Source organism: Echiichthys vipera (assembly GCF_963691815.1).
Source record: "Echiichthys vipera genome assembly, chromosome: 11".
NCBI classification, from domain to species: Eukaryota; Metazoa; Chordata; class Actinopteri; order Perciformes; family Trachinidae; genus Echiichthys; species Echiichthys vipera.
In genome coordinates, this window is record NC_139836.1 from 5,270,388 (window position 1) to 5,295,285 (window position 24,898).

The window sequence follows — 24,898 nt, forward strand, 5'->3', positions numbered from 1 at the left end:
GTATCAACTGAAATGGAAACATTTTAAGCTTTGTAAAAGTAGAATCCATGGAACTGCTGTTGTATTGGATTGCATTACATTATACAGGTGTACCCAGTGAAGTGGCCAGTGAGTGTATATTAGAACATCTGTGACAAACTCATACAACTTGTGCAATATAACCCAAGTCTTATTTATTCAGTTGTATGCTCACTACTTCACAAACACGTGTTGTCATTAAACCCTTACTTTTTACACCACTTCCACTTCTCAAGGCCAGACATCTGTGCCTGCACAAGCCAGAGACTTCTCAGATTTATTTTACAACCCCATGGAGGTACATGTTGTGTCCACTCTGCTGTATGATATTATTCACTTTAAAAGTCTCCTTCATAGCTCCGGTAGTGCAGTATGTATCAGCAGGTCCAGTCAAAGCACTCGCCAGAAGAAGAATGGTTAACCTGCACCTGTGGGGCAGCTGCAATAAATGATTCACAGATTCAATGTAATGAGAAGGATTTATTCTAAAGTCTTAGACACTGAACATTTTGGGCATAAAGCAATTAAGCAAAAGTTGAACTGACATCTATGAGCTGACTGCATCTTCCCTGAATGATGATGAGATCCCTCTCAGTCTGTACGGTGGTGTATTTACGAGGGGGAAACCCTATGCATGGCCTCAGAGCTGTCTGTGTGGCAGCGTGGTGCTAAAGCATAAAGAATAGGCCGGCCCAGTCGTAACACACTCTGTGACAAAACACTTACAGCCTGTAGCAGAGAAGTGCCACATTCATCAGCTATCTGCCAGAGCATTTACACACCCACCACCAACGGCTCTGAGACCGGACAGAGGGGAGGAGAGGGAGATGGATGACAGCCTGCAAAACGTTTTGTAGAGTGAGGATAAACTTATTTTTAGAAAGTTAAGGTTGAAATCTAGAGAACAGAAGAGGGGTTTCCTCTTCTCCTATAATTGTACTGTCAGCGACAATATAGAATAAAATTATTCCCAAATGGCAAAAATATATGAACTGGACATTAATTCATCTGGTAAGAGACCAGTCACCAGGGCGGGTCATTCCAAGCCTGCTCGGCCACCTCCTCCACCTCCCTGACCCACCTAAGCCAACGGCTGGGCTCCCTGAACTGTCCGTCCCACTTATCTTTTTTCAAAAAAAGGGTGTAGATTTTAGCATGGTCTGGTCAGCTTGATTCCTAGCACTAACTTACACCTTCTGACACAAAGTTCACAAAGGTTCAGTTATTAGCGCTATTGATCAGGCTAGTCTTGTTAGCTCCACTCTGACGGGAAGAGGGATCCCTTCACCCGGCGTGAGCTTTAGCCAAAGCAAGGTCGATCATCACGTTAGCATTCTAAGCCCTGTCGTTAAAACTATTAGTGATGTTAGCTCTGTTAATGATGTGATTAGCACTGTTTATGTTAGCAATATGAGCCATCTCACTCAAAGTTGGGAGACTGTTCCTCCCTTCCCGAGTGAGAGGAATAAGAGGGAGACAGCACACCCTGCCCAGCACCTGTTCCTCGGCCTCAACTTCCTAAATATGTCCCCCTCACTCTTTCAAAGTGGCTCATAATGTACTAGCCCACTGGTTAGCTGCTCTCCGCCACCTCGCACCACGCTCTACCCAGGTTGAGAGAGTACGGATGAGCGGTGCGGATAATAATTTCAAATGGTCCAAGATGGCGGTGGATTGGCATTATTATGTAAGACTAGAGCCACCCAGGTTCTCCCACATCTCAATATACTATAAGATATAGACTGGGGATTATAAATACTTCATTCTGAAATACTGTTTTATTGTTCATAATTTGATAGAATATCAGCTGTGTCTATACCACTGCTATACTAGCATGGTTTTTAAATAACCAAGGCACTTCAACAAAAACCTTTATTTTGTGAAAAAAGCAGTGATTAAAATTAGAGAACAGTGTTCATTGTGTCAGAAGAGAAGATTTCAACAATGTTTTCTTCTGTAGGATTCAAAAATGAACAGGAAGTGTAGAGGCCACAGCTTTGAATGACTTCAGCACATCTGCGCCCACAGGACATCACTAGTTTCTCACACTGCTCTGCTTTGATCTGCGTCCATTCTGACTCACTGTCTCCCACAGTTCACTAACTGGAGTGGGTTTCTTACACATTACTTTGTTGCCAAGGCATGAGAGTTATGCATTGATATTTATCAATTAGCTATTTTGATGACAAATGGCTTGTCATATTTATCATAAGCACTGTATATTCACACAAAAGCATATATATGTATATTCACACTGCTGCTGCAGGCCACCTTTTGTCCCTTATTTTATAGTGCCAACCCCATAGCCACTGAAACTGAACATTATTCACTGTTAACATGTTGGTATAATTCTGTAAAATTAAATTCCAATCATATTTATAATAATGCTAGCTTGCTGTTTGCAAATCAATGTTATCATGTTATTCACTCAAGGCAGTATTTCGCTATTTCAGCTAGCAAGCAAATTGTCCGCATTAGCATCGAGCTAACATTAGCAGCTAAAACCATGATATATTTCACATGTCAGTGTTTCCCCTTGTATTTTTATCAGCACCATGGGAAAAGGGTTTTGTTGTAGCACCACACACGCTGTACCTCTGCTACACACACTCTGCAGCAGCCTGCAGACCCTCAGCCAGCCTAAACCCCAGCACCTGGGGTCTGATCCTGGACCACCTCGAATCGGCTATTATATACAACCGACAACGTTGATGAAGTAGTCAATTTAACAACCTGTTCGGCCATTAGCAATAAAAAACTATTAATGCGTGTAAAATGTTACACACAGAACCTTTAATAGAAAAACACTCTTCATAAATTAAATCTGAAATCTAATGCTTTATTGCTTTTAATGTCATTTAGATATCAATCTCGCATAGGCAGATTCCACAATGCTGTGTCATCGGAATCGGGGCAGCTTGAGTCCAAGATTGTGGTTGTGGTGTAAGCATGCCCTCTTGTGGTTGTAGTACAAAATAAAGCGTCATCTCTTGTCATTATAACCTCTTTCGCATAGAAAGCACATTGGTACCGCCAGATGATTGACAACTTTGTTCAGCTCATTGTCTGTAACCGGTGTTGCATTAATTCATAGCCTTCCACTATTTAGTCTAAATTCACCATGCTTTATGCTATACCGGTTATGGAAAACTATTGTTTTACATCATTATGGTGAGTGGCAAGGGTCTGTTAAGGGTCCCTCTGCCTCTCCTCCCAATGGAATAATCTGCTAGTGCAGGTTGCACTCACTAGCTGTGGTCTGATAAACAGTAATTTCACTAATGCAGCTGTCGTGCCTTTCGTCATACAGAACTGGGGTAGGTTTAAGTGATACCCACCCACCCCCCAATCTGCACAGGGAAACACTGAACTGAACTGTACTATTTAGCAACTCCTTACAAACATTCAGTATAATTATACATCCAGTAATACATCACACTTCCATGTAATGCTCTGAGTGAGCAGGTCACCTTTTAGAGACATTTAAACCAGCTAAATGTGGTTGGGTAGGTCATTGCAACATTGACACGGTCAGGGCTGTGTGGCAACAAAGTGAAGACAAAGACGGGTGAGTTCAGTCTAGGTGATCACAGAGAGCATGAGGGCACAGAAAGCATCTGATCCACGAGTGAACATGGGGGCTTTTCAAAATGAGCCTCAGAGTAGAGAAATCAGCCACCTCACATTGCAGCGTGGATAAAGAAGTTGATCTTTGTGTCAACACCGTTAGCATTTTAGTACGCTAGCCAATGATTATAGACAGTGTCTGCGGTGAACTTTCTGTCACACCCAACTCCAACAAATTTTTTTTTCATGTAGCTGATTATACAATACAGGTATTATTGTTTTCTTTCTTAATCTTTATGCTGTCAGACGACTACACAATTATGCTCTCTGTAATCGATAGTTCTTGTTAAAAGATAGCAATTTTTGGCAGATGATCAAATCAGTTCTGCCAAGCTCCTCCACATAAGCGCCTCGGGTGGAGGGAGTAGATGACCTGATGCTCTGCGGCAGTCAGACAGGTTCAGATGCGGCAACAATTCAAAAACAATTCTTCCACACCACGAGATGGAGCAACACTACTACTGCTGCATTTATATTATATTCTTTATGTGTGTTTGTCCTTTTCATCATGTTTGCTTCCACATTATCGTAGCCTTGTCCCTTTATTCTTCCTCTCTGGTTTAATTCCAGCAGCTGTGATCGGCTGTAGTGGGCCTGTTGCTGCTGGATCATCCATCTACTTTCATTACTCAGCGCTGTTGTTGCCACTCTATCACCGCCTTGTTCCATGATAACAGACATTTGTCACTGTCCTGTGCTGCCATCAGCACCAGTGACAGCAACTTGGCAAGACACACACACACACACACACACACACACACACACACACACACACTTGTATGTATGAACATACCACATATCACCAGAAAGCTTATGAGTGACAATGGCACTGCCATTAATTACATTGCTTTTGTCTGTGTGTGTGTGTGTGTGTGTGTGTGTGTGTGTGTGTGTGTGTGTGTGTGTGTGTGTGTGTGTGTGTGTGTGTGTGTGTGTGTGTGTGTGTGTGTGCATAAGAAAGAGTGACCTGGTAGATCTACATTCATTAGATGCAGATAACAACTTCATTAGGCAAATCATATCAGGAAGCATTACAAGCATACGGTATTGCGACCAAGTGTCATACTGTACTTTTAACCCTCAGCGTATCACCACTGTCTACTGCGTCACATCCATCCAGTTGTCATTGGTATTTCACCAAAAAGCTAGTTTAGGACCACCAATAATAAAGAGACAGACTGGATGGTGGCCTCCGTGTTGCACTCTGTAGTCCATTTTTTGTTTTTGTTTGCAGTTTTCAGCTCTCCATTCTCCATTCACCAGTGTCCTACTTTATTAGACAACTCCCTTGTCAAAAGAATTCATCCAACAGGTTGCACCATGACACTATTGTTCTACTGTCTACAAATGTATGTAAACATTACATATACCGTACAGTGACGTGCAGAGAGGGTTGGGGTTGGGGAGGCACTGACTCACAAGTCAGATTTACAAACATACAGTTGGATGCCAATAGGATAGGATGAGAGAATAGGAGAGAATAGGAGAGAATGGGATGCTGAAAACCATTTAAAAACACCAGTGCCACTGTATATTGCAGTATGTCTTACCTTTACTTGTAAATGACTTCTTGCTTTGACTGAAAGTCCAGCTTTGGAAAATGTCTTAGTATATTTATTATTTTCAGGGCGAGAAATGACAGCTTGTCGCTAAGCTCTACAGCGTCGCACAGCACACTTGTGTTTACTTTTTGCACACAGGTTAGAGTTCACCGTGACCTGCTGGCTATCAGGCTGCTCACTATCGCCGCCTGCCTTGAGGCAGAGGTACTGCCAACCTCAGGGCAGCATCCTCCCTGTGGATTTATGTCACATCAATAAGATGTAAATATTACACACATACGTAAAATACATTACTGAACACCATGGAAAAGAAGACGTATGCTTTTATTACATAAAAGTGTCCTCAACCATCATATTGGAAACATACACAGAAATGGGAACAAGCACGCGCCGTTTGCACGCGCTCAATCCAGTTTGTGAGTGATTGCGCAATCTGGAGGGAGGCTCGGCTGTGCGTGCCTCACCTCTCGCATCCGAAGAGACTCCGCTTATTTAAGCAGGAAATACAGAATTTTCTGCAATTTTTACTATAAAAATGGTCAAAATACATTAAGAACCACACCAAAATCACAGTCCAGAGGACAAATATTAATACTTGTGTTGTTTTATTATTTCGTTTCTTTTTCCTCATGATCACAGGGGAGGCACAGCCTCACCTGCCTCCCCTGACTGCACGTCACTGATACCGTATACATTCCATTTAGTTGAGATAGTTCCAAGGTGCTGGTATTGTGCATACTGGCTCACTGGGACACTACATGGAACTGAAAAATTAGTTTCACCTGTTTTTCCTATGAATTTCAAGTCAATCTTCAATCCATCCATCCATCCATCCACCAGCCTAAGGTATTTCATGCATGCCGTGGTTCAGGTCCTAGCCATGTTGCGCCAAAAGGCAATCGTTCCCTATCATAGAAGTAGTGCACTATATAGTGTGTACGCAATTTTGTAGTGGTGTTCAAATTCTCCTTGGTTAATTTAATTCACTATATAGTCCACTATAAAATACCCGCAATGCACTGCTAATTTGAGTGTACTTAGATGTACACTACATTATACTCCTGCATACCACAATGCAATGGGGTCGTGGTTTACTGGAGGAGAAGAAGTGCTAACGGTAGCCAGGTAGAGAGCTACCTTACCAACAAGTTACTCCTTACCTGCTTGTGAAATAAATGAACCGTGGGCTATTACAGCTCGCAATCAAGACACACAACCATTGTTAACAAAACCACACTTTAACTAATAATTTGCGATTTAACATTGAAATTAACATCAACACAACCTTTGAGCGTCCTCCTGAGTGCAGGTTTGTATATTAAACAGACAGAAAAGGGGATTACTGTCACGAAACGGTAACTGGGAAACACAGAGGACTGGGACCCAAATGCAAACAAGAACGCTAGAGTCAGTTTTAGTAAAAAGAACTCCAACTTAAGTGCACAGTGAAGCCCTCCTTGAAGGTCCGTTCATCCACGTCTAATGGCGTCCTCTGCAGCTGATGCCAATCGTGAATGGGAAAGAATGGCCACGGGGAATGACCACAGGCCGGTGGTAAGCTGGGAGACAGACAGGCTGGCAGGTCGACAGGGAAACGGGCAACTGGAGCAAAAAGCACAAAGAACAGTCACAAACACGCCCACGGAGGAGTGAGAGGAAAAAAACAACAAAGCACAGATGAAGCCAGGGTTTGCTATACACTACCGCTCTTGCTGATGAAACGATCTGGCACTGAATGATTTCTTAGCGCCAACAAGGTCTAAAAAAAACCACACCTCCAGCTTGCAACAAATAAACAGAGAGGGAAGACACAAACAGGAAATCACTGACAGAGGGAGACAAACACAGAGACCAAAGGGGAGAGAAGGACTGCCAAGATGGAATCATGACAGCTCTGTTTGTTTACATGATGTCGGATGCACCCGCTTCTGTCGCACATATCCGACAAATGTACGAACGCAATGATTTGTTAGATAATTCCAGTGTTGTCTGGTTTGATCATTTCCTATATAGTGCACTATTTAATAAACACTATATAAGGGAAAGTGATTTAGTGAATGAGGGAATGATTTTGAACACAGCTAGGGTCTGTGAATTATGCTTGTCATCGTTAATAAAAGATCCTTGACTAAATGTTTACAGCTTGAGCGTGCAGTTGTTTTTTTTTCTGTCAGAGTGAATCCCATCCACACCATATGCACTGGCCTACTGTTGTGTTATCATGAGGCCCTCTGATACTCCAGTCTATACTGGTGTCTACATTCTGCCAATCAGAGCCATCATCTCGCCACAACACTTGCGTCCAAAACTTAACATTGTTCAGTTCTAAACTTTGATAATGATCAGGCTTTTGTAGATCTGACGAGAATTAAGAAACCCATTAAATGATAAAGTCCATCATTGGCCTTTTTTTAGCATTCAACACTAAGCCACTGCAGATTGGGAGCTGTGCAATTCATAGTTTTCTCAATGTTTTGCATGTTAAACTGAGCTGGATACGACACTGATGTAGAGTGCTATTAGTGAAGTGGTTGGTACCTGCTGTTAAAAAAAAACACAGACAGTATTTCAATATTATTTCTTGAACAATTCAAAAAGGCTTTTATAAATTTCCATGTACTCAAACAAACTGGATTTTACGGTTTGTTCAAAAGGCATTTCAGCACATTTGTTTGTCCAGCTCAGACAGTACCGAGTACAGTTCAGTAAAACGACAAGAGATAAATATTAAAGCTATGGTCCACATTCTGAAAATCAGTTGAGCCTCTGTTTTCAGTTCCAAATCCTGGCGTAGCGTTCTCCACCGCTCATAGGAATCCATGATGTTGACTCGTCTTTAGTTCCTCTGTTGGTCACATTTCCTCTTGGTTTCTTCCTTTTCCTCAGTCCACTTACGTTTTCTCTAACCTTCTCCGTTGGGGCGAGAAGAGTCCGCTTGTTGGTATCGGTCTTTTCCATCTCCATGGTAACAGAAACTCCGGTAGCTGAGCTGCTAAGCTAATCACTAGCCGCTCAGAGTTTACAGAGAGGGAGGGGAGTGGGAGAGAACAAAGAGGAATGATAAGGAGGGGAGACCAGGGGCTTGGATGGAGGGGACGAACCGGATGCAGGCCTATGACTGATAGACTGAATGGATTTTTTGGGTTATTTTTACTATTCATATCGTGTAGATCAGACTACAGGCCCATTATCGTCATAATAATTACCAATATTCCAAATCGTAGACCATAGTAATATATCTTTACATTACAAAAGAAGGCGACATAGTGAAAAACATGCATAAATACTGGGATTTCACATCATGGATACATTTTATCACTGCAATATACAACGGATTAAAAAAGTGTTTGTTTTTAAAGATTCATTTCTGTCCACAAGTATCTGCTGACGCCAACCGGTGCAGACAGATGGCCGTCCTCTACAGAGCTGGGTCTGTCTGACGTTCCTGTCTGTTATAGGGAAGGTTTTCGTTGCCACCGTACTCTACAGAGGAATTGTTGGGTCTATGTAAATCATAAATAAATCATAGAGTGTGGTCTTTACCTACTCTGTAAAGTGTCCTGAGATAACTTTTGTTATGATTCGACACTATAAATAAAATTGAATTGAATTGAATTGAATTAATTGATTGTTTGATGGTTTGTGTTTTAACATTCTGCCGAGGGACACTCGTCTAGAACTGAAGGCAGGGACACACCAAGGCGACAGTTGAAGTCGGGTCGACGGTGAGGGTTGTCATCTTGGAGGTATGGCTCCTCTATGTTGGCACTAGTTGGCCCTCGTTGGCTGTTGATTCAATGTGCCGACTCAGAATCAACACGTTGAAATGGCCGCCAAGTCGTCGCTGACTGATAGTGAGAGATATCACTCTGATTCTAACACTTCAGTCAGTCCAGGAAAAGAGAAACAGAAGTGAGGAAAGTAAACAAGCCACTAAAATCAAGACTTGTTCGGGTTAGATAATTTTTAGCCATTGAGTCGAGTTTTAGCAGAAATTGTTCTAATTGTTTGTGTTATTGTCACTCGCTTGTACGCGGTAATTATCATTTTTTCCCCTCGCAACATTGCATAAGCTAACTGGCTAACTAGCGTCTTGAATCTGTTGTATCTTGTTTCCCTTTTAGAATGGTGAATACAAACTAGCACCACCTGTTGGTATGGAGTGTTATTTCTCCTGAGGTGCAGGACGTACGTGCAAGTTGGCTGTCGGCTGTAGTCTTTGCAGTGTGTTCAAGTGCAAGTTTTTACGCAAGACATGGACAACGTGAGTCAGTATTTGGTGACACTAGTTCTCGGTGTGTCCCTGCCTTTAAGCACAGCTAGCATTCAAACTATGGAAACAGCTACATAGTGTTTAGTGGTGTCAATTACTTTTGTAACACTACTAAAACTAACATGACAGTTTCTATTAAAGTGCCATTAGAGACATAGGGTTAGGGGTTACCAGATCTATTTTGTGATGCCTTAGCATTTCAAGATCTCGGCATGATGAATGGAATGTTCTTGTTACTACTAAACTACAAACTTACTGCCGTCAAAGCTGGGGCAGGATGTGAGTTTGTTATACTTGGAGGTCTCTTTCCATCATGTCTGATGGTCTGACTGCTGTTGTGTCTTGTCCTGCAGAATTCTTTTTAGAGATGTCACCTTGGACCCTGAGATCTTTTATTAGCTTTGTGAATAGAACGTCTTTAGTACTGATTGGGAGAACGGACAGAGCTATACAAATAAGACCCAATTTAAATCAAAGGGAAGACTTTATAATAACATCATAAATAAATGGTGCACTGATGGTTAAACTTCCGTTAATAGTCATTTTCTTGTTAAACTATGACATGATAATTTATGTTACTGAAAAATAGCAATGCTATAATTTATGTAATTTTAATAGTTTATTATTGCACACATTAAGTATTTAATGATAACTAAATGATTTGTAAACCCTTAAGAAATAATTTCTAACACATCTCTAAACATTACATGTGGCTCAGGAGGTGGAGTGGCCGTCCACTCATCAGAAGGTCGGTGCTTCCAGATACTGAACTCCAAACTGTCTGTGCCGTCAGTGTGTGAGTGAACATGTGAATGTTTGCCTTTGCCACCAGTGAATGTGTGTGAGAACGGGTGAATGCCGGCTTCTGTATCAACGTCACAGTGTTCCCGGGCTTGTGCTGCATTGCAAAGCGCTTTGAGTGGTCGCTAAGATTAGAAAAGTGCATTTGTACCATTGACATAGATCGATGGAACAGATATTTGTTACTTTAACACTTTGTTAACAGTAAAAGATATATAAAGTGTCTATAAACATTATTTGGAAACTGATTATTATTATACCTTGTTAAATGGTTAATAAACTTTGTAAAACATCTATAAACATTACATAGTTAATACTCTGGTGATGGTTAATAATTGCTTTGTAAAACATCTATAAACATGATCTGGATGTTATGGTAAAGTTAAAAATTATGTTTATCATACTTTTTAAATGGTTAATAAATTCTTTGTCGTGCATCTATAAACTCAATTCTGTTATTGGTGCACACATTTATAATCTATAATTCACATGTTAATAGATGTGCATCTATAAACATTTTATGAATATTACATTTATTAACATGAAAAATATCACTTCCTATCCAGAGCATGTTAATAAATGGTTTGCAAACCAATTAACCACTGGCAAAGTATTAACTATCTATCTAAATATAGACAGTTTATATATTATTAACCATTAATGAAGTGTTACAAATATCCGGTCTACCTATGTATCTATGTTCATAGATGCTTTATAAACTATCCTCAGAGGTTTAGAAATCATCTGCATATCATGAACACATTCTTAATATAGCATTAAAAAGTTATGTGTGCAACTATAAACTGTCAAAATAACTTAAATGATGACATTACTAACAAATAGTAAACGTTACGCTATTAATTATCATTTCGTTGTTTGTTAACAGTAAAATAACTATTAACTAAAAACCAATGAACTATCTATTGACCATTTATTATTGATGGTTATTATAAAGTGTTACTGAACTACGTGCATGCATAGTGATTGCTGAATATACAGTACACCCAACTGGAGCCCACTGAGTCCAGGTGATGTGTTGTTTAGTTAGTGTGTGGCATAGAGGAAGCAATGAATGGTTCTGTAGTCCCAGTGAGAACCTGAAGCTCAGTTAAGGTACAGACGAAGAGCTGTCAAACTCCAGTGAAGCATGTTCAACACCGCCGTAGCCATTCATCTTCTTCAGTTTCAGCTGGTCCACGTGGATCAGGCCCTGGGTCTCTAGGACCGCCTCCTTCTTAGCGAACATTCGGCTGATCTCCATGAAGGTCTTGTTTTTGGTCTCTGGGATCACAACGTAGACATAGATGGCCACGGACAGACAAATGGAGCCAAACACCAAGTAGCAGTAGGACCCTGCTGACATCTGATGGTGAGATATGGCAGTAGTGTGGAGGATCATTGGAAGGGTGGAGAAAAAGAGACAACATAAAACAAATAATTATGAAGTGTCAATCCCAAGAGGAAAGAGTTATTTCGGATAAAAGCAGAGGACTCAAAACAGAGAGCAAAGCTGAGGGAAAGGGCTCATTCTTTCCATAGGTTAATAACTCTGTAATCATACAACCCTGGAAACCCTTCCCATCCCTGAACACTGCATTATCACATTGTCATTTGAATTCTGAAAAATTAAATGGAATGCAGGTGAAGGAAATAAGGTCCACTCTGGGTAGATGCTAGATCATATCTTCTGGACGTGTGTTTTTTACTTTCTATGTGGAAAAACCACATTAAACAAATATTATTCATAGCAGAGTCATTTTAAATACTTTAGAACAAAAGTTTCCATTGGGAGCTTTCTAAAAATAGAACTAATTGGAACCAAACCAGTCAGGGATCAGTGATCAGATTAACCAGTCTGGATCACATTAAATCACTGGTATTAACATTGAGGAATGAGAAAAGCTCCCGCGGGGCAGCAAGTTGTAGAGCTTTCACCTGTAAGAAGGGGAAGACGAAGCCCACAGTGAAGTTAGACAGCCAGTTCAATGATCCTCCTACGATGTAGGCTGCTGGGCGGTGGGACTGTTTAAACAGCTCTGCTGTGACCAGGAAGGGAACCCCCGCTGGAACAGGAACAAAGAGAAACATAAAAACATCAATACAAATCACACACTCCTGTGGAATGAGGTCACTGAAAGGGGAACGCTTGGGTTTAGTACCTCCATTAGGTTAGACTGCTGAGAGACGGATTAGAAAGAGAGAACAGGCTTATGAAAGGCTAATTACAGAATGGAAACAGCTGATCAGGCAAGGGCTAGGCTACCATGTGGACAGGAGAGTCATATCAAAGAAGGCAAATTACTCATGTTTTATCATTACATTCTATCATTAAAACAACATTATTTGTCTCCTACAGATGGCCATAGAACATTTGCCAGCATACAATATTAATCAGTCAATGCTCTGGAACAACATGTACAGTATGTGATTCCTATGGCCATTAACACTTGTAAGTATTATTAATAATCAATTTACAGATTTGACAAACCATACAGTATGTAAATATGAAGATTAATAGCTTGAGATACTGTAGGGTTCGGACTATCTTCAAATTAGAGTCCCTTTAATCATTTTAGAGTATGACCTCCAGAGGGAGCCATTTTATAACACAAAGCAATGCTAAGCTTCGCAGACTGAACACATCAGTGGTGCTGTCTATCACCTGGAGAATACAAACGTCTTCCAGAAAGGGCAGGAAGAAGTAACCTTGACTATTAAAATTAGTTTTAAAAAAAGGGAAATCATTCCTTCACAGATGCAATCACATCTGACTCAAATGAGATAGTTTGAGATAGTATCCCTCCATACAGATACTGGCGGCTGTGTTTTTCTCCGCCCCAATACAATGGAGAGAATAACTAACGTCTAAAAATTCCAGAATTAGTGTCCTGGTAACTTTGGATCCTCTACACATGCTGTGTAGACAATCTACATTAGAGCTAAAATGACATAATGATTAATCAATTACTCAACAGATTGAAAAAGTCACAAGTCAAGATTTACTTTATGGTCCCATGAAAAAAACATACACAACATGATACAAATACAAACAAACATTAAAATCACCCTAGCAGTGCAAAGATGCAAACTACTTATGAACCCGGGCCTTTTCTGGCTTTTATCTGCCACGATTTAAAAACTTAACAGAGACATGAAAAAATAGTTTTTGAGTCAGCTTGGTCTGCAGCGAGGAACTCTAACCCTACCAGAGTATTTTGACAATAATAGATTAATCGTTAATAAATCCTTTTTTTTTAAATAAAAATGCCAAAACTCACAGGTTACAGCTTTTCAAATGAAGCTTCTGTTCGGGCAGAGTGCTGCAGTAAGCTTGTATTAGCTAATCGGAATCAGCTGTTTGTAATGTGCTTCACAGTGATTGGCTCATTCACAGCTGTGAAGTAATTAACATTGAGTTATGTTCATACAGGTGTAAATCATCATTTATCACAGTTACTCTGCTGACAAACCAATGGCAGCGCTTCCCACTAACTAGTGTTGGACATATTATAGACCAAATAATGAATTGATTGATCTGAGAAAGTAACAAACAGATTAATGGGGAATGTAAAGAGGTTCTTCAGTTTGTAACAGTCAGGAATCTGTTCATAACTCCTTGGCCCCCTTGTGATATGATGAATAACCAAATGAAAGGATCCTCAAACAGCTTCAAGGGGATTTTCTGTGTTTTTCAAAACTGGACCATATTTCCCCATGTAACTGTGTCAAAGTGACAAATGGAAACAACAATGTTTGAAATTGGTCCAGTATTGAGTGAGAGCACTGCAGCTCGACAGCCGCGGACCAGGCTGCAATGTAATCGAACAGGGCAACAACTACCATCAATATACGTCCACTAAAAGAGCTTGCTTTTGCTGCTGACAGGCTCAGATCGTTATTACGAGTGTCTGACTACATTATGGAAAGATGGAGAAGTCTCATTCTAAAATCTTGTTCTGAACTATCGCAAGGTGACTTATTGCTAGAAGACAGCTTGGAACGTGAGTGAGGGCGCACTCACACTGTGCGTCCGTCCCGTGCCCCGTGCTTTAGGGTCCTTGTCCCCCCCTCCAGGCCCGTTTGTACTCACACTACCTGGGCCTCGGAGAATGCTTCTTGTTGCCTATACGTCATCACGCCGTAACACGTCACACGCATTGATGACGTCATCACGATGCGTCTCTTTGTTTACAAATCTTTCCGTAGACCTCAGAGTTTTTGTGCGTCTTGTCGACTGTTTTTGAATCTTTTCATCGACCAATTCTACAGTAAACACTCCACCTCCGCATCACACCAACGTGAACCTTTCACCGCCATTGTTTTAAATGTCTGCGCATGGTCCCTCCTTCTTTTTTCTATGTTCGAACAGGCACACATAAAATGACGTCAGAACCGCCGTAGGCCTCGTGCTCGTACACGTGCGCACGCTCATGCTCGTACATGTGCAAACGTGCTTTACAAAAGCCTAAATCTCCCAGACGGTCCGTGGACGGTAAGAGTGTCGCTCCTCGGCGCGGTACAGTTGCACTCACACTGGTGAAACGAACTAGACTTTAGCCGTAAAACCTGTTTGGGCACGGTACAGATGGACAGTGTGAGTGAGAGAGCTGGAGAGAGGAGTGATGGGGAAAGTTTGTTGTGTTGGAGTACAGAAAGTGTATCTTTGTGTTATCTCAAAGGTTTTTGATGAAAAACAATGGTTTGGGTTTGCGTATTCATGCTATTAGCTACACACCAAAGCATGGCAGGAGAACATTAACTTCTCCATCTTCAAATAATCCAGTGAGACACTTCTGATAACAATCTGAGCCTGTCAAAGCAAGCTCTTTTACGTTAGGTTTTTATTGCCCCATTCAATTACAATGCAGCCCGGTTCGCAGCTGTCAAGCTGCAGCGCTCTCGCTCAGTACTGGACCATTGTTGTGCCAGGAGCGTACGCTATGTTCCCCGCTTTGTATGTGACCGAGGAACATTGGGCCCTTTTTTTAAAAAAAGGTCCAATGTTGAACGGGCTGTTATTTTTTCCACAATCAGGGCCGAATAGGCTTATGTAGACCCTAACCCCGACCCTAACCGTAACCTCTAACCCTAACAAAATGCTGAATTAAATAAGCGGAGGAGGCAGAGGCTTATGCGGCCGGGGAACATTGGTCCCTTTTGGGGAAAAAGGGTAAGGAACATCGGACCGGGAAACATAGGGATGACCCTGTTGTACCCATGAGTCACTTGGGGAAATAGGATCCAGGTTGAAAAATACCAAAATTCTCCTTCAGGTCAGTTTAATGGTGTCCTGCATATTAGTAGTGCATAACGATGCAGGAAGTTCCACTATCAAAAGTGCACAGCTTGAATTAGGTCCGCATCATCACGAGGCTCTCTAACATGCAGCATGGAGCAACTTACCCGGACCGATACAGAAACCAGCGATGATGCCGACCACACATCCCACACTGATGTAGCGCATGAATGATAAGTAAGTCTGCAGGGAGAAGAAAACAGAAGAAGAAGTGATCACATTTAGTTATTTCCTCTAATTGGAAACTTTACTCGAACCTTTCCAACACTGCTTCACACCTCAGCCCTGCTGCTGCATGGCCCTGCATGTAATTGGTTGTTCCACAGGGCAGAGGAGGGATACAGTGCGCTCTGCTAGCTAAAAGTGAAGCATACACAGCCGTCCCTCCCCACACTCATTCCCCTGTTAAACTTCTGGAGTGTGTTCACTTGTTTCATCTCCTCCATCATTTCAACAGCCCTCCTACCAGGAAGTCACTTGGAGAAAGTGGAAAGGGAATGCAGGACTGTGACTAAAAGAAGAGTGATGATAACTCAATTTCATCTGGGGCCTTTCTGTGCGGACTTTGTGTCAGCATGGCTCTGGAGCGTTGGCCACTCTACCTTGCCTGGAGGTGAGTTTGTCTCTTTGTGGTGTTGAGGCCTAAAACAGCACTGTGTTAATAGACATAAAGGTCTGTGTTGATGCAGGTACCAGTGAGGTGATGAAATAGATCCATGAAGATATGACATGCAGAGAGATACTTGTTTGATATTTTAGAGCATGGGCATTAATGGGAGTTAGCCTTTGCTTTATCCTTTTCCTGCAGTACAGCTAGTGATATTAATGCAATTTCGGTGTGACATCGAATACACCATAGATTTGAATATGAAAAAGTCATTACATATTGCTGTAAGGCAAAAAAGCACCTGTGGCCCTCAGGCACACTCCCAAACCCTCCTGTTTTTCATCGTCTACTCCGGTTTCAAGTCACACTTCTCCCATATTTCTCTTAATTTATGACAAACACCATTTTTTCCTTTCGGGCACTGTGCAGCATGTATAAGCCCTCCAGTGCTTGATACCCTTTTGAAATTGTAACTTTTTTTGTTTTACAGCCTGAAATGATAATACATAAAAAACATAGATTTTCCCAGTGTGATTAACACATTTTGCCTTACAACATTCAAGTGAATTTTCTTTTCTCCAAAATTTCTGAAAATCCTTTGTGGAGGCTCCTTTTTCTTTAATTCCAGCATCAGTCTGTTTGGATCTGTCTCTACAGCTTTGTGCACCTAGATTGGAAATATTTATCCATTCTTCCTGCAGAACTGTTGGAGTTCAGTCAGATTCTGTGGTGAGCGCTGATGGACTGCACTCTTCAAGTCCATCCACAGATGTTCTTTAGGATTCAGGTCAGGGCTCTGACGATTCAAAACACACCACCATAAAAGCAACACAGTGTCTAAAGGACAGGAAGGTGAAGGTCCTAGAGAGGCCCTTTGAGTAGAAGCCTGTGTGAAACAGTAATTCATGGCCGTGGTGGCCGATGTTGACTGCTGTCCTCTCTGATCTCAGCGCGTCAAATACTGGCACGCCGGGAGACTTCTCCAAGCGCTCCCTGTAGGCGCGGCCACAACGCTCCCGCTGCGCTTTGCCCTGTGGGTTTCTGAATCCTCTTGGCAACAGCTGCTATGCCAGTGAGGCCAGTATGCCTCACCGGCATAGCAGCTGTATTTTATGCTTCTATTTAGGAATTATGTTTTTTATGCTGCTGCTGTTAATGTTTCCAATGTTGCAGATGCTAAAATGCGCAGTATATTTTCATGTTAAGTAGCCTGTGTAATATTTTGATATTTTCTATTCAGACTATGTCTGATATGCTACCAAGATGTTATCATGTGCCTTTAAGTGAGTGATTAAGGAAAATGATTTGCATTATTACTTTATATCATAAGAAAGATAGAATTTTATGTTACGTATAGACCAGTGGTGATTGCTATAAGGCTGCAAACTCAGCTTCCCCTAAAAGTCACCAAAAAAAGAAAAGTGGTGTGTACATTTCATTCACTAAATACTTGCTAGAAAGCCTTCATCTTTAGTTCAGAATCAGCTCCTTATCACAGGTAACCAGAGCAACTTCCTTCTCATTCATCCCCACAGCTCCACAGCGCTTTACACAGTCGGACGCTCAGCTTCTACTGACTTCAATGGGGAAGCGTAGAGCGGGTTGTTCCACTGCAGCCAAACTAGACGCTCGTTGGATAAATGCTGGGCTTTGTCCCGCCCATCGGACACTCAGCGTCTCTGGGGGTCTAAGGGACAGTGGGCTGCCCTGGACGCTCGGCTTCTGCATGATGATTGGATGAGCTGTCTGAGGCGGAATCCTTTTTTGATTGACAGCTAAATGAGCGAATCAGCGATCTTGTAGCATAAACATCCATTTTCCAAGTTTTACATTCAGTTGTTCTGAACTGATCCACTAGCGTTGTGTTTGGAGACTCTGTTCTGTCACTCTACGGTTTCTTTCTCCAACGAGCAGCGGCAGACGCAGAGCTTCTTCCCCCGTCACGATCACTCACACTCACAGGCGGTCACACTTCACAGTAGCCTGGCGCAGCAGCTCCAGCTGGACCAAGGCTGTTTAAGCAGTCTAGCTCTGCTGCCATTGAGAGGACACTGGTCAAGTCCCTGGAAAAGACGCCTAGTTGGTACGACAAGGTCACAGATAATTTTCTTGAAAAGGAACGAAGGGTAGAATTTACATATAAATAAACAAACACATATTTGATGTAGGCCGTAAAAAATAGCTTCCCCTCCTTGAAAGACCAGTCACTGGTGTAGACCTTTTCAAAGTTGTAAACATAAACATTCTAAATGTGTCCAAGTTTGATTCCTGTTGCAGTGAATGTGAACGACATCAGCTGACAGGAAGTTAACAGGGACCAAGGCTGTTGCCTGGAAATGGAATTCCATTAAAAAGGTTTATACAATTAAACTATTCAGAGGGAAATTCAGCTTCTCAAAAGAATTGCGACTTATCAATTAATTGATCATCGAGCGATATGAAACAACTATCGATTAATGAATTACTTGATAATTTGCATCCCTAGTTGTCATGCTGAAGGTGAACCACCTGACCATTTTCAAGTGTCTAACAGAGGGCTACAGGTTTTCCTCAAGAATTTGGGTGGACCTGGCAGCATCCATTTTCCCTTCAGTCCTGACCAACTGCCCAGTCCCTGCTGAAGAGAAACAAGCTCACAACATAATGCTGCCACCACCAGGCTTCACTGTAGGGATGGTGTGTTTTGGGTGGTGTGCTGTGTTTGGTTTCTGCCAAACAGAGCTCTTGGAGTTCAGCCCAAAAAGTTCAATCTCGGTCTCATCAGACCATAGAACCTTTTGCCACATGGCATCAGAATCTTCAATATGTTTTTGTATGAGACTCAGTGGGACATATTTTCCGAAGAGGCTTTTTTCTCTCCACCCTGCCAAACAAGTGGAACTTGTGAAATTGTTGTCACATGCACAGATTGACCAACCTCTGCCATTAAGACTTCAAGGTCACCATGGGCCTCTTGGCAGCTTCCCCGATCAATCTTTTCCTGGCTCGGTCATCCAGTTTGGAGGGGCAGCCCGATCTAGGCCAGGTCTGGGTGGATCCATATGTCTTCCACTTCTGGACAATACTCTGAACGGTCCTCAGGGGGAGAGTTAAAGTCCTTTTATATCCTTCTCCTTACTTGTGCCTATCCACAACTTTATCCCGGGACTCTTTTGAAAGCATCTTTCCAACCATCTTTGTGTTTCCACACACTGCTAGGAGTGGAATCCTCAAGGAACAGCTGATGCAAGCACTGTACAACTCTAAAAGTCTAATGTTTCCAATACAATACACACTAAAAGTAATTTCTTGCATGCACGTTTCATGAGAACTGCTTGCACCTTGTCCTCCTCAGTGAGACGGAGAGAAAAATGCATTGAACTCCACAGCTTCCACAGGCCCACACCTATTTGAAGTCTTAAAAGACACCAGAATGCAGGAAACCAATTCTGTGAAACTCTTTTTTTCTGGGGGAGGACAAGACCAGTACACACACACACACACACAGGCGCACGCACGCACGCACGCACGCACGCACGCGCACACACACACACACACACACACACACACACACACACACACACACATACATATATATATATATATATACCTGTAAAATAAGGGATATTGTAATTCCAACACTGCAGATGCCCATCATGGCAAACCCCCCGATCATGAGAGGCCTCCTGCCCAGCTTCTCTATGGAGAAACACTGCAGGAGGAAACACAGGGATCATGTCAAGCACTGTTCAATGAATACACACTACAGATGCAACAAAAGAAGTTATTTCTCTGGGGTTTTCTTTTTGAAAGTGAGATGTTCAGATGGATATCTTTCTCATGCCTGTGTGTTAAGAACGGAGCTGAGTCAAGAGGTGGTTAGCCTAGCTTAGCATAGAGACTGGAAGCAGGAAGAAACAGCTAGCCTGGCTCTGTCCAAAGTTACTTGTCAATGCTCTTGGTAATATGATGACGGTCCACTACGGCCACAGTTGTAAACACTTGGAGCATGTGGTTTGGTTTAAGCAACTAAACCACTCGGTTAGGTTTAGGAAAAGATTGCGTGTGCGATCAAAATAAGTATGTTCGTAACATAAGTCTGACTTACTGACGAGAACCTGGACACAGCTCACTTTGAGTGTATAGAGATTGAATCGCCCTGAGAAGTGGCCCCCTCACCCCATACTCCCAGAGCACCTCCCACAGTGTCTCCCAGGGACCCGGTCATAAGCCTTCTCCAGATCCACAAAACACAGCCGGATCGGATGGACATTCTTCATGGCACACTCAGAGGTGTCCTTTCTTGGGTTTTTATGTCTTGTGAAATTCATGTTTTATTTTGAAAAGTAATCTTTCTCTCGTTTCAGGTCACTTGCCCTTCCTCCTGTGTCACCGGTCTGCTGTGTTCCCTGATTACCTGATTGTGTCCACATGTGTCACCCTCCCTCATGTGTATATTGTCCTCGTCTTCCCCTGTTTTGTTGCCAGAGTATATCGTCTCCTCGAGTACCTCCAGCCATTACCACAGCGTTATCAAGTAGCTAAGTATTGCCTCGCTAGTATTTCTGTTTCCTCAAACACTTCTGAAGAAGAGTGATTTCTTGTTTCTAACGTTTTTGGTCAGCTTGAGAAGCTAGTTTAATATCATAGTTTGCCTCCTCTTGGAGTATTTTGGATTTGTAATTTAAATAGCTCTGTGCAGCATAGTTTATGTTTGTAACCTTTTATTTTTTCCTCCTTGTTAGTGATTTTATTTTGTAAACTGTTCATAGATTATTATTCAGATCAGTGAAGCTTTGGTCTGTTGTCCTTTCCTCCCTCTGTGGCGATTTTCAGTTTATTTGTTAGGCGGTTCTTGCCACGATTGTTTTCTTTGTAAAGTTCTCGTCCGTGTAGACAAGTTTGGAGTTTAATAGCCTGTTGAGTTATTGCTCTGTCTAAAGAGGGTATTTGAGTGTCAGAAATAAAGCCTGCATTTATCGTACCCCTACTCACTGCACGTGAGTCCTTATTTCGCCAAGTCCTAACAGGATCCTTCTGAGAGTGAAGGGCTGGTCCTTCAATCTGAGGTTTGACTATCGGCTGAAACCTCCTTTCCAGCATCTTGGAGTTGACTTCGCCAGGGAGGCGTAGGAGTAGTGTGATACCCCTGTAATTGGCACACACTCTCTGGTTTCCTTTTTTGAACAGGGGAACCACCATCCCGGTCTTCGACTTCTTGGATGCTGTCCCAGACTTTTACGTAATGTTGAAGAGACATATCATCCAAGACAGCCCCTCCCCACCCAAAGCTTTCAGCATTTCTGGACAGATCTCATCAATCCCCAGGGCTTTTCCACTGTGGAGTTGTTTGACTACCTCAGTGACTTCTGCCAGGCAAATTGATGCTGATCCTCCATCAGCCTACAGCTCTGCCTCGACAAAAGATGACTTGTTAGTCATATTGAGGAGTTCCTCAAAGTGCTCCCTCCACCGCCAGATTACCTCATTAGTTGGCGTCAACAGCATCCCATTCTTACACAGCTTGGATAGTTCCCTGACCGTTTTCCAGAAGCACCTTGGTGAGGTATGAGTTGAAGATCTCTCAAATGGGGGCTTCCTACAGACATTTCCAGCTCACTTGCACTATCTCTTTGGGCTTACCAGTTCTGTCCAGAGTCTTCCTCCACCCTCTGATCCAACTCACCACCAGATGGTGATCAGTTGACAGCTCCGCCCCTCTCTTCACTTGAGCGTCCAAAACATGCAGCCCAAAATTGATCATTGACCTTTGGCCTAGGATGCTCTGGTACCCTTCTAAGCATCAGCATAACACAGAAGTCTAATAACGAACGACCGCTCAGGTTTAGATCAGGGAGGCCATTCCTCCCAATCACGCCTCTCCAGGTGTCTCCATCATTAAGGTGTTGAAGTGTCCCAGCAGAACTACGGAGTCCCTTACTGGAGCACCATGCAGGAATCCATTCAGGGTCTTTAAGAGGGCAGTATATTCAAAGCTGCTGTTTGGTGCATATTCACAAACAACAGTCAGAATTTTCCCAATACCAATCATGGGCATAGGGAGGCAACTCTCACATACCGGAGTAAACATCAATGTGCTCAGCCAGGGATTTGTGAGTGTCCCCACACCCCACCGGCGCCTCATAACCTGGGCAACTTCAGAGAAGAATAGGGTCCAACGCCCAGCTGGACTCCATGGCAATCGGCAGAAGGGGCATGACGTGGTTGCCACTCAATTGGGCACTTTCCATAGTTCTTAAATGCATATTGTAGTCCTTCCAGTCCACCTCGCTCTGATATTTCACAAATATTATTCCATAAAGTTATTTCCTTTGGAACATCTCTCACTCATATCGTTGAAAACACCATATTGAAATGCAGGTTGAGGCCTAGCACAATAACCAAAGGGGACTTAGCAAAGGGTGAATTGCATTGATTTGAGTTATTTTTGCAGTCTTCTTTCTGGCATTTAATAATGACGATTGAAATATCCCCGTTTACAGTTACATATGATGAATCAGAATGATATAAATAGCCAGAGCCATGAGTATGTATCATGTGTAATGACAGCTGCTCTAGCAATTTTGGAGGGTTTCTTGATGATGTGGCAGAGTAGCGGAAATAGAGCTTCTTCTTCTGCCCTTGGTTTCAGTTACAGGTCTGATAAGTGGTGTAGCAGCCAGAAACATCAATATACGTACAAACAGGTGATTGCGAGGGTTTCTACATCCATTTATGGGCGGCTGTGGCTTGGTGGCAGAGTGGGTCGTCCTCTGTTCGAGAGATTGGTGGTACGATCCCCATCTCCCCCCGGTCCACATGTCGAAGTGTCCTTGAGCAAGACACTGAACCCCAAATTGCTCCCCGTGCTGCGCATGGGTGTGTGAATGTGGTGTGAATGGTTAGATCAGATTAGATGGTATGTAGATGTCCACTGCCATCAGTGTGAATGTCTGTGTGAATGGGTGAATGTGACAAACACTGTGAAGCGCCTTGAGTAGTCAGATGACTAGAAAGGCGCTATATAAGTACAAGTCCATTTACCATTTACCATTTACCATTTATGAATAACTGTAGGAGCGGAAAGAAGCTCAATTCCAGTGAATGATATTTTGAAAACATTACCATGTGTACATGACCTTTAAGACAGCGTTAGTGATGAATCTGTCCTCAGGAAGTTTGGCACGATGACTGCTCCTGAGTTGTTTATCAAGAAATAGTTCCAGATCATTACACCCATTTTACGTTTCTGTTTGTGTATGCATCACAAGATCAAGAGAGATGAAATTGGTTCACCAGTGAGCTTTAGAAGTGTTTGTAGGTGTATTTTTGAACTTTGCCAGGATAGTTGTTTCCACCTGCTTTCATTCTTCATGCTAAACTAGGCTAACCCCATTTTCACTCCAGCACTGTCATACACACATATATGAGATTGATATCCATCTACTTATCCTATCTTATCTCAAATCAGTCAGCTATAAAGACATTCTAGACATAACATCAAAATAAAATAAAAATATTAAATACGTAAGATTACCCCAATGAGTCCAGCGATGATCTCTATAATTCCTGTTCCGGCTGTGGTGTACGGGATCTCTGGTTCTGGGATCCCAGCATTCTCAAAGATGTCGTTAGTATAGAACCAGATCTGTGGTGGAAAAATAATAACTTAAAGATAAGTAATGGGAAAACCATTTGATGCTGTAATTAGAATAAAATTATTTTTCTGTGAGATCACGTCAGGTAGTTAAAAAATGTATAATACAAGTGGAAAAACCATCAAAACATAAACAAAGGGTATCATTTGGTATGACTTTGGTATGAACAGAACAAAGGTGCAGTTCAGCGCTGCGCTCTGCACTGTGGCCTCTGTATCTTCCTCTATTAGTCTGATTAAACCAGATCAAACATGAATAAAAAATATATAAAAATGGTATGGACAAGTTTAATAAATGAAATATTGTCAGCTTTCAAAAAACTCAGGTCATGTGGCATCCCAATGTTCAAGATGACATGCATGCTGTCTGCCACACTGTGTCATTTTTGATTCTACCATCAGGGGCACTGGCGTCCACAACAAATCCAAAACATAGCAGATTTAGGACCTGTGCATTTGTGACAAAGTGCATTTAGGGCGTGACCAACTCCCCTTTTGCAATCTCAATTTTCTTATTAGAAGTGTTTTAATCATTGCTGAATGAACACAAGACAGAAGCATAATTGGTTCCTGTGCCATAATTAAGGATGAAGATGGTTGCATTCTGATACTGAACATAGGCTTCAAGTACTTATAGTTACATTTCAAAGGCAGTCGTATAGTATATGTGATTCATGTATCATTGCTGATGAGGCCTTACTTAGTAATGACCAGTGTGTGCTGCCTGCGTGCACATGTGTGCATAAAGTTTACAGTTCTGATGTTAATGAGTTGACACTCTGTGTCATGCTTGTAAAATCTCTGTAAAGCACAGCCTCTCTGGGCTTATTGCTTTATTATACAGCAGGTAATGTAGTACTAGCTTACTGCCTAGATCCCAACATATGGCAGTAACGTGTCATTTAAGAGCCTTTCTGAAAGGAAGAAACACTTCATTACGTTTTATCTGGCATTTAATCATAACGCAGTGCCTACCAACTCACAGGTAAACTGATTACTATCGTTGTTTGCCTGTTATAATTTTTTTGTTGACTAAACTAGTGCACTACCAAGAGCAGTGTGTAAGTGAGACACACTA

General features: G+C 42.1%; 1 protein-coding gene across 1 annotated transcript in view; it reads right to left on the minus strand.

The window, feature by feature from the left end:
- Positions 1-11,213: 11,213 nt before the first annotated feature.
- slc2a15a (solute carrier family 2 member 15a) overlaps positions 11,214-24,898 on the minus strand; it is a 41,828-nt gene continuing 28,143 nt past the window's right edge. The window contains exons 8-12 of the mRNA XM_083923254.1: positions 23,701-23,811; positions 19,774-19,875; positions 15,685-15,760; positions 12,217-12,344; positions 11,214-11,644 (exon numbers count right to left, since the gene is read on the minus strand). Coding sequence (XP_083779380.1) covers positions 11,390-11,644; positions 12,217-12,344; positions 15,685-15,760; positions 19,774-19,875; positions 23,701-23,811 — 672 coding nt within the window. The 3' untranslated portion in view covers positions 11,214-11,389. The remainder of the gene's footprint in view (positions 11,645-12,216; positions 12,345-15,684; positions 15,761-19,773; positions 19,876-23,700; positions 23,812-24,898) is intronic.